Here is a 10,268-nt window from a genome sequence, read left to right as displayed (position 1 = left end):
AGTTGAGACAAAAACACCGTTATCAGCCAACTTTTTTTTTTTTTTTATTCTTAACTAAACATCAGGCACTGCCGTAAAAGTTGAATAGGCTAATTCTTAACAATGGCTGCCTGAGATATGTTTTTTGAATGTTCTCACTTGACAGATGAAGAAGTTGAGGCATAGAGGTATTATGTAATTGGGCCAGTTTTATGTAGTTTGTTAGCATATGTTGGCACCTGGAATTGAATTAAGCAACCTGCATCTGGAACTGGTACTGTTATTCATGATACTTAAAATTAATTTTTTTTGCAAATCATTTTATTAGGGGCAATAATGGTTTAAAGGATATATGAGTACAGTTTATATCTTCCTGTGATAAGCTTCTGCACACCACTCCCATCACCAAATCAACTTTCTCTTCACCATTCAGGTACCTGACAACCTCTTCCTTCTGTACACCCCCATCCAATCTCCTCCTAGTCCAGAGTCTTTTGCTTTTCTGCAATATACTTCACCCAGTTCAAATTTTGCCCTGCATTTCCTTTTCTTGCCTTGTTTCTTATGTACCATCAGTAAGTGAAGTCATCTGATACTCACCCATATGGTTTACTAAAATTAATTTGTAAATGTTCTGTGAAGTTCTCTGAACACTTGTAATCCAGGTGATAAGGAGTTGCTTGGCCTTGCCCTCCTGTGGAAGGTGAGCAGAGATCTTCACCACCACCAAGCATAATCCTACTAAACATTTTTTTAATTGCCACCAGGGTTATCAATGGGGCTTGGTACCATCCAAGAGAAATTGAAGGGGTGGGGGGACAGAGAGGGAGAGAAAAACACCTGCTTCACTGCTCGTGAAGTCTCAATCCCTGCTAGTGGGGAGTGGGGGCTTGAACCCCGGTCATTGTGTGTGCACTCAACTGGGTGCACAACCTCCTACCCCTATTAAATATTTTAAATTATAAAAGTGAGCTGCAGAAATAGAGACAATAAACCATCTCATTGTATCTATTAAGGGGATGCTTATTAGGCAAAGACAAGAGTTTGAATGGCTGAAGTGAGCTGGGCCTTTACCTTGTGCTGCAAAGGGGAAGTAGTACTGTCTGCTTTTTGATCACTACCTTTATTAACCTCCTCAAACTTGGTACTCTTGGTGTTCAGAGTCTACTGCTTTATTGCAGCTAAAAGGATGAAAGAGTGACTTGCCCCAGTAAGAGAGAGCTGGGTACTTGATTGGCTTTGCTGTGTCTTGTTTATGTGAAGTCACCTTAATTACTGTCCTTTGTTGCTGTATGTTAGACAGTGGCCCAGTGTGAGATTGCAATGCAGACCCTAAAATCACATGAATTTGGAATCCAGAGTTTAGAAAGGGGTCAGGGAGATAAGCACACCAGAAAGAGGGGTTAGAGGACTACGCCCCCCCCCTTTTTTTTTTTCTTTGAGTGTGTGGAGGTTGTAGGCAGTTGATTATTTCCAAGTGCCACTTGATGCTTGTGGGTTTGCTGAGGTTTCCGTCCTGTGTGTGTATAGAGGGGTGGTGGAGGTAGTCATTATGGGGGAGGGGGTATAAAAGGACCATCAGGACTTTGCTCCCAGCCCTGAACAGTTTAATCTAGATGTGAGTGCTGAGGGTCTGTGGCTTGGCCCTGGCGCCTTAGTCTAACCCCTCTTGTCTGGCTCAGGTGAAGAAGGGGGACTCTAGGACCCAGAGACTAACACGGCTGCTGACAAGTCTAAAGCAGCACTAGCGCAGAGTGAGACTCATCAGCTGGCTAGCCGGATTCGGTGTCACTGGGTTCAGAATCCTCAGGCAGCAGAAGGGACTTGCCTCTTAGTCCCCATTTTCTGTACCCATCCCTACCCTGGTAGGCCACTGAGTGAAGCCCATGGACTGGGGAGGGCTGTGCCTGCCGCCTTCTGTGTCTGCCCATGAGGGCCTAGAGCCCTGACACTTCTGCCTAGGTTTCTGCCTTTTTTCTGTCTTTGGCCGGCTGGGGGAGGGGGCAGAGGCCTGGTGAACAGCATGGCTCAGAGCAAGAGGCACGTGTACAGCCGGGTAAGTGGCCCTGATCGGAGGTGGCCCTGGGAGGGATGCAGGAGAAGGCCTGGGTGCCTGTGCACATCCTTGCTGTGGGGGGCTGGGACACTCATAGCCCTGATGATGTTGGGCTGGAGAGGACTCCCTTTCCATAGTTCGGCCCTAAACAGGTACTGGCAGGACCTGATCTCAAATTGGATCTCAGGCCATAGGTTCCTGGGGGGTAGGTGGGGGGTGGGGTGGTGGTCACAATTTGGAGATTACACTTGGCTCAGTGGGTTGAAATGGCCTTGCAACGACGCTTTTCTTTGGAACTGCTTTGTTGTTTGTCATTTGCTTTCTCTGTGATGGCTGAGATTGACTCTGTGTCTACCTGGTCCTGAGAGACATATTAGGGTTGGGAGGCTGAGTGAAGTCTCTGAGTTTGGGGTCAGTCCTAGTATCACCGCCTGTTCCTTTTGTTGTCATATTCATGAGACATCATACCCTCTTATCCCAGTTAGGATTTGGGGTCTCTGAACCCCTGGGAAATGTACCCCCAACCTTCCTGGATCAGCTCTTTGGGGAGGCCAGTGAGAGAGTGAAAAGCTTTGGTGGGGCTCTCTTCTAAAGTGAATTGGGGCATCAGAAGGACTCTATCAAGTTTCTAGGACCATGTTACTTATGCCTCGTTCATCTATTTGCTGCAAGTCCCTGGTTCATGGAGCTGCTATTGCTAAAAATGGCTTAGGTGTGATTTTTCTTCTAAACCACGGGCCTGTTTAGGACCTAATTTCATGCTGTGTCCTCTCATCACAGTTATGTCAGAAGCTGAAAGCTTCCTAAGGACAGTGTCTTTTGTCTGTTTTTTTTTTTTTTCCCGTGCCCATCCATGGAGTGATAAGCCACCCACTTAGATCACTGGGCAGAATCTGGAGGATGGAGTGCAGCACAGATCTGAGGAACTTGACATACTTGGTCTTTGTTTTTATTTTTGTAGCACCCTAACATGAGGAAAGGACCTCCAGAGTTTTGGGGTAGAAAGTTAGAACAAGGCTCAGACCAGGAAGAAGGGAGTTAAGGGATGAAGCATCCAGAGCCGTCATGGTACGTGTGTGTGTGGTGACCTGGGGAGTAATGTTGGGAAGGAGTGAGTGGTGATGACTTGCGAACTAGAAGGAAGGAGCATCATGTGCCTCTGGAAGAGAGAAGTGCAAGAAAGCCACCCAAAAAGCCACACAGAAAAGACAGCGACAGTGGGAAAGAACACAGGACTCTGTAGGGTCACCCACAGAATTTCCTCCCAGCTCAGATTCTAGAGCCTGGTCTAAATTGAGGTATTGAGGTAAATTAGCTTGAGCTTTGTTTTCCTCATAGGTGTAGTGATCCTGAGAAAACAGCCTTGTAGTATTTACAGGTCAATTCTCATTTATTAGAAAATTTAAAATTTTTTGGCAGATTCTAGAAGATTTTGGAGAAGACCTAGAATACATTACCGACATTTTCCAGAAAGGGAATTTGCCCACTTCTCCTTTAGAACAGGGTTCAGGGAAGTGATGTTTGGCCCTTTTTTTTTCTAGTCTAGGATCTTGGTGAGCCCTCTTTTATTTTTAAAAAAAAATTTTCCTTTATTGAGGGATTAATGTGTTATAGTTGACAGTAAATAAAATAGTTTGTACATATGTAACATTTCTCTGTTTTCCACATAGCAGTACAACCCCCACTAGATCTTCTGTCATCCTTTTCCAGGACCTGTACTCTCCCCACCCCAGAATCTTTTCCTTTGGTGCAATACACTTTTTTTTTTGTTTCCAGGGTTACTGTTGGGACTTGTTGCCTGCACTATGAACCCACTGCTCCTGGAGGCTTTTTCCCCCTTTTGTTGCCCTTGTTGTTTATCGTTGTTGTTGTTGTTGTTATTATCACTGTCATTATTGTTGGATAGAACAGAGAAAATGGAGAGAGGAGGGGAGACAGAGGGGAAGAGAAAGACACCTGCAGACCTGCTTCACTGCTTGTGAAGTGACTCCCCTGCAGGTGGGGAGTCAGGGGCTCGAACTGGGATCCTTACCCTGGTCCTTGTGCTTTCCGCCATGTGCACTTAACCCCCTGCGCCACCACCCAGCCCCCTGTGACCCCTCTCTTATGTATTAGGATGATTCCCTTGACTGGGGCTTTTAACTCTGCACCTGTCCTTCTTTCAGACACCCAGCGCCAGCAGAATGAGTTCAGAGGCAAGCGCTCGGCCTCTTCGAGTGGGTTCCCGTGTGGAGGTGATAGGAAAGGGCCACCGAGGAACGGTGGCCTATGTTGGAGCCACACTTTTTGCCACTGGCAAGTGGGTAGGCGTGATTCTGGATGAAGCAAAGGGCAAGAATGATGGAACTGTCCAAGGCAAAAAGTACTTCACTTGTGACGAAGGCCATGGCATCTTTGTGCGCCAATCCCAGGTACTCACACTCTGCTTTTGTGTGTATATGTGTGTGTTTGTGTGGGCATTTTTGTGTCTGTGCATGTGTGGTGCATGCATGTGTTCTGTTGCTTATGTAGCTGATGTGTTGGTGCTCTTTTCCTAGATATGAACATAAATCTCTGGTTGGGAGTGTGGGAAATAGCAGGGGAGGGATGGCTGGTGATCTCTACTAAGGGACACTGCCCAATGCCCCAGGAGGGCCCCATATTTTAGCTATTATGGCTGACTATATTGAATCTCTTCTGTGATCTCAGATCCAGGTATTTGAAGATGGAGCAGATACTACTTCCCCAGAGACACCTGATTCTTCTGCCTCAAAGGTCCTCAAAAGAGGTAACAGCCACTCACTAGAATTGCCTCTTCCTTCCAGGAATCCCCAGGATTTCTCCCCATAACATTGCACCATAGTGATTTCCCACTGCCACCATATTCCTTTGTTATATCTCTCTTACTCTGTCTTGATGTTCTTTGTCCCACACTCTGTATAAACACACACATTATTTCTGTTTGCCTCTGCAGAAGGGACTGACTCAACTCCAAAGACCAGCAAACTGGTGAGTAGTTGGTGCTTGGAACGATGATTAATAGAGAGAAAAGAGGAGGAGAAAGAGAGGAGAGAGACCAAGTGATAGGCAGGCAGAAATATTAGGCGGGTCTTCTAGTCTTTAACCCCGCTGAGAAGATGGCTTTCTGGTATGAGTTACTTCATCAGGGAAAAAGAGTAAGGTGATAGGGGAAAAAACCACTAGGCCCAGAAAGTCACATTGTCAAATGAAACTAGGCTAGGGGTGATAGTAAGAACAAATCTGACCCTAGTAACATTACCATTTTTTTGTACTCAAAACTGCCAAGATCTAAAGCAGCGGATGGGTTATGTTCAGCTCATGGGCCACAGTGCATGTACTTCAAATACCTGGACCTGAGGTCAGATTTGGTCTGGCCCTGCTAAGGGAACTAGAGCTTTTTTTTTTTATAGTATTAAGTGGTAATTTTTAGGTTGATAATTGTTTATGCCTGAAAATGATGTCATAAATATGCACATGACTTTGGCCTCTGAGTGTAAGGATCTGAGACTAGTGCTAAGGTACAAACTAAAGGAAGATGATGGGAGTCGTAGCGCAGCAGGTTAAGTGCACGTGGCGCAAAGCATAAGGACTGGCTTAAGGAAGATGGTGCTCCCCTATTCACAAGGGAAAGGTTGGGAGCTGGACATTCTGCCATTTGTTTTAGGCTACATATAGAGGGCCATCTCCTTCACCTGCTGCTGTGTACAGGGAATGTGAAATAGGGCTTCAGACTGTTCAGCTTCTCTGGGCCATGGTGTGGGTATTCTGGAATCCAGTCCTTAAGGACCTGACTTTTCCCTTAACCTGTGTATGTCTGAGTTGGTCTTAACAGCTGTACTCAGGATGGCTGGCCATTTAGCACACTGTAATATCTGTTAACTCTGCCCTTTCCTACTCCTCATGCAGCGGGGACTGAAGCCCAAGAAGGTGGTGTGTTTGCTATTTGTGCCTGAGTGGGTGAGGGCCATGAGCTCCCTCCCCACCTGTCCTGCATGCTCTTGATGTGCTGCATGCATGTGTGTGCTGTCTTGGGGCTGGGATGGACAGAGGAAATGGCAGCTTTCGGAGTTCCTTTGAGGGTTGCAAAGACAACAAACTCAGTGTCTAGGCTCAGGTAGTGCTTATCAGGGGTGATCTACCTGCCCCTAACCCCCGCCTCCCACTGACTTAGGGCTTTAAGCATTTGACTAGAAATAGCATGGAATAGATGAAAATTTACTGTGTTAATAGGATTCTCACTTACCCTGAGCTTGGGGGCAGTGGCAGAAGAGATATGCAGGGTTCGGGTGGGGAAGGTACCAGGTGAAGTGGTTGGTCAAGGAGGTGGGAGCACAGGAAGAACAGTGTAGAATTGGGAATCCTGAGAGTCTATGTGCTTGCTTCTGGGTGGGCTCTGCCTCACTCTGCTCCCTTAGTCTTTCCCTGCCTTTTCCTTCCTCAGGGGCAGTGCCTGACACCCGCCTTCTGCTCCTTGTTACCTCCTGTCAGTCATCACTGAAGTGGGGTCCTGTTGTGTTACCCCTTCCCCAGAGCCTTAAACTCTCAAGTCACTGCCATGCCCACTTCCTCACACCAGCCTGTGCCATTGGCCTGTGCCCAAGCTGTGATCTGCATGTCCTTGCCTGACCTGTACGTGTATGCTGTATGTACGATCCTGTGGATTCTTTGTCGCCAGCCTCGCAGTCCTGTTTGACTTTGCATGGATTTACTGGATTGGGGCAGTGGGAGGTGGATAGGAAAACATCTACAGTTCTGGTCAATGATGGGGCGTCCCTTTGGAGTCTTGCCATGGAAGAGCCTGCATACTGAGACTTGCTTTGGGGTCTGGCTCTGGTGGGAATGTAGAGGTAAGGAGGACAATAATGTTGTAAAGGACACTCAGATCTATTTCAAGGTCAGAGTAATTTAATTTCATCCCTTGAACTGTCTTCCTGTTTTTGGGGCTCTCATCTCATGTCAGGCCACTGGATGGAGAAGGGCTGAAACCTTCAGTGTGATATCTGTGAAGGAGTTCTGACCACAGCCTGACCAGAACCTGGGTGGGGTCTGAGCTGTACTCCAGACCTGGGGTTTGCAGCTGTCTGGGGATATGGGGCAGAGAACAGCCTAGGTTGCCTGTGCTGAGATACAGGCCTTTCTTCGCTCATGGTACAAAGTGCCGGCAAGTTGTCAAGTCCTCCCTAGGCAGGCCTTTTCTTGCCTGGATCTCTCACAGCATATCCCTTAGCCCAGCACCCCCACTCTCACCTTGTGTGTGGCAGGATTCTGGCTCTCTGGGGAGGAAAAACAAAGACATTTTGAGGGAGGGGACAAAAAAGAACCCAGATTTTCTGCAAGGTGCTTCGCTTTTTCTGGAAGCCTTCTGTAGAGACAGACTTTAACCTCCACCCAGGGGAGGGCTGGAAGAGGAGCCAAACACTGTCATTAGAGCTGCTGCTGAATATTCACCAGAGTTTCTTAATTGAACTGTGACCATCAAGAGTTGGTGTCGCAGGAGGGTGTTCTCTGGGTGTGTATGTATGCCTGAAAAGGGCTTTGCTAGTGTGTGAAAGAAACAGATTGGACTTGATGGGGCTGTGGGTGGTGGGGAGTGCAGCAAGGGTGAGAGAGACTGGAGAGTGAGACCCTGATGTTACCATTTCTGGGTACCATTTCTGCGATGGCCTCTAGCCCAGTATCTAGGAGCTAACAGGGGAATGCAGGGGTGATGGGAGGAGAGGGAGGAGCCAGGACCTGTTCTTTGGAGGAAGAAGAAAGGCGGGCTCTGCGTAGGACTTTATCCAGTCCTGAGGAAGAGGAGGAGCCACAGAGGCCTGTGGTTGCTAGGTGATGGGGAACAGTGACTCCACCCCTCTGGAGCTGAGGAGGGTGGGTGCATGACGTCAGGTGGAGCGGGTGCTGCGGCCACTGAGGCTGCCATCAGCCCAAGCTGGAGAACTGGGCCGGGCACCTCACTGGAGCCTGCTGGAGTCTGGCCTCACTGTGCACCATCAGGGGCTTCTGCGTCTGAGCCACAGCCATTTGCAGGCTGGGACGCCTCCAGGCTGGGAAGCTGAGGCTGCATTGTTGGGATTTGATGCACTAATCTCTTGTCTCCGCCGCCTTTCCCTCTGTTCGGTCTCTTCCCCTCCCTCTCTCCCTCCCTCCTTCCCTCTGTCCTTCCTCCGTGTGTTTGTCCCTCCTGTCTCTCTTTCTTTTCCCTCTCCTGGCTTTCTTTGGTTTTCTGCAATGATGAGACAGGCTCCGACAGCCCGAAAGGTACTCTTGCTTGCTCTGGATCTCCTGCTGGGTTGCCAGGCAATGGTGGCAGTAGGCTGCTGGGGTGGGGGTGGGGGCTGGCTGACTTCATCTGTCTACCTGGCTGGGGAGGATAGTAGGGGTGAAGGTGAGGGGCAGGGAGAGGTGTATGTTACTCCATGTCCCGTGTCCTTAGCATTTACTTTCTAGCCTGCCTGCTTTTAGCTGTGAGTCCATGTTCTGGGTTTGGTACCCAGTGGCCTCACAGGCCTGGACTTCAGGTAGCTTTGCTGCAAACCGACTCAGGGACAGTTTTCTTCTGAGAGATTCTAAGGAAATGGGTTTGGTTACCTTCATGCTTCTAGTAGCTAGATCTACCTTGCCTGACCTTTGTTAGAATGGCTCTTGATTATATTCCCAGCATCCCTCCCCCACCAGGTTTGTATCAAGGGGCTTTCCCAGGGTGGATTGGGGACCCTAGAAGAAACTTTGACCCAGAGCTGTAGGGACTTAGACAGTCTGAGGCTGGAAGGATTAGAGTAGGGCTTTGGCTTTAGCATCTCTTAGAAACAGCACCCAAGCCATATTTTTGTCTTTGCCAAAGCACTGAAATAGATAGCAAGAATGCTATTTAGAAGTTGGAAATAATGACCTGTGTAACATTTTGCAGTAACCTGAGGGGTTCCTGGATTTGGTCTAGCTAGTAGTTTTCTCTGTGCTGTTGCCCACCCCCTCCTTCACCCCCCACTTTTTTTCTTGCAACTGGGTAGGGTTACTTTGCTGAGCTCTGGGCTTCTGGCTAATGCAGTATTCATGGTCCTGACACCTGAGCCCTCTGCCTTAGGGATAGGATGGGAAGTGCTACAGATCTGGTCTGGGGGAGGGTGGTAGGAGTAGGGAGGGTTGTTGCCTAGCTTTGGGGAGCTGATCTCCCTTTCCTGGGTTCCTGTCACTTCTGGGTTTAATTCACTCATATCACATGCTACTTTTAGGGAGTCCTCTGGAGTTTAGCACTTCACGGAAAGGGCTGACCTGGGAAAGTCCTTGGGAATGGTGGGTAGGCGGAGCCTCTGTTCCTGGGCTGGAGTGAGAAGTTGATTGCAGAAGGCCTGGTCTCTGGAGACCTTCTCAACCAGCTGCTACCCTTAGTCTCCTGTGGCTGAGCCTAGGAGACGGGAACTTTTGGGATTTCCAGGGCGTCTGTGGGGGGGGTGAGGTCAGCAGTTGATAGGAGGCAGGAGCCAATGGGCAGCAGGAGCTCTGAATTTGTCCACTAGGAACAAAGCAATTCAAAGGAGGGAGAGGGGCTGGAATGGGGTTGGAAGCGAGGGTGGGCAGATATCTGACTAACAGCTCCATTCCTGTAACTTCTTCTGCTCTCATTACTGTCCCTTTTGCTGTCTGTCTTTCTGCCATTATTCTTTCTTTCCTGACTACTACTACTCTGGCTCCTGTCGCCTGTCCAGACCACCACTCGGCGGCCCAAGGTGAGAAAAAAACAGGCCTCTGTGCATGCTACTGCTGAGTGTACACATGCATTTAAGCATGTGCTTGTATGTGTCTGAGCAAGTAAAAGTTGGCCACCGTGTATCCTGGGTTCTCTTTTCAAGGGAGGTGAGAGTGGCCAAAGGTAGTAAAAGGCCCTTACTGGGAAATTGACTTTTCTGGCATGTCGAAGGGTATCTGAACCAGTATTGTGGGTGCAGAAGAGAAATGAGAGTGATTGTGGTTAGTCAGGACAGACTTTCTTGAACAAGAGCACTAGACCCATTTTGATGATGATGTGGGTGGGGGTTTGGAAGAAAGGCGAAGATAAACTCAGCAGTGTGAATGTCAGAAGCAAAGGAAACCTGCATGAAAAGCTTTGGCTGTCCGTGGAGAGCATGCATTTTCTGAGTCTGCTAGAAGTGTTTCAGGGCTCAGCACTTCAAGAGAAAGCCTGAGCTGGCCTGGGTTTCAGGGCCACTTCACCTATCCCGGCCTCACAGGTTGCCTG

The 10,268-nt window shown here is 48.5% G+C and overlaps 1 protein-coding gene across 1 annotated transcript in view; it reads left to right on the top strand.

The window, feature by feature from the left end:
* The first annotated feature begins 1,772 nt into the window (after positions 1-1,772).
* The window catches only part of DCTN1 (dynactin subunit 1), a 19,909-nt gene continuing 11,413 nt past the window's right edge, over positions 1,773-10,268 (top strand). Inside the window, exons 1-7 of the mRNA XM_060188437.1 lie at positions 1,773-2,035; positions 4,201-4,446; positions 4,724-4,802; positions 4,989-5,023; positions 5,942-5,962; positions 8,276-8,481; positions 9,817-9,902. Coding sequence (XP_060044420.1) covers positions 2,003-2,035; positions 4,201-4,446; positions 4,724-4,802; positions 4,989-5,023; positions 5,942-5,962; positions 8,276-8,481; positions 9,817-9,902 — 706 coding nt within the window. The 5' untranslated portion in view covers positions 1,773-2,002. The remainder of the gene's footprint in view (positions 2,036-4,200; positions 4,447-4,723; positions 4,803-4,988; positions 5,024-5,941; positions 5,963-8,275; positions 8,482-9,816; positions 9,903-10,268) is intronic.

Source organism: Erinaceus europaeus, chromosome 3 (genome assembly GCF_950295315.1).
Source record: "Erinaceus europaeus chromosome 3, mEriEur2.1, whole genome shotgun sequence".
In the NCBI taxonomy this organism is placed as follows: Eukaryota; Metazoa; Chordata; class Mammalia; order Eulipotyphla; family Erinaceidae; genus Erinaceus; species Erinaceus europaeus.
Note: the sequence above shows the minus strand (reverse complement) of the source record. Positions and strands in the feature narration are given on the sequence as shown.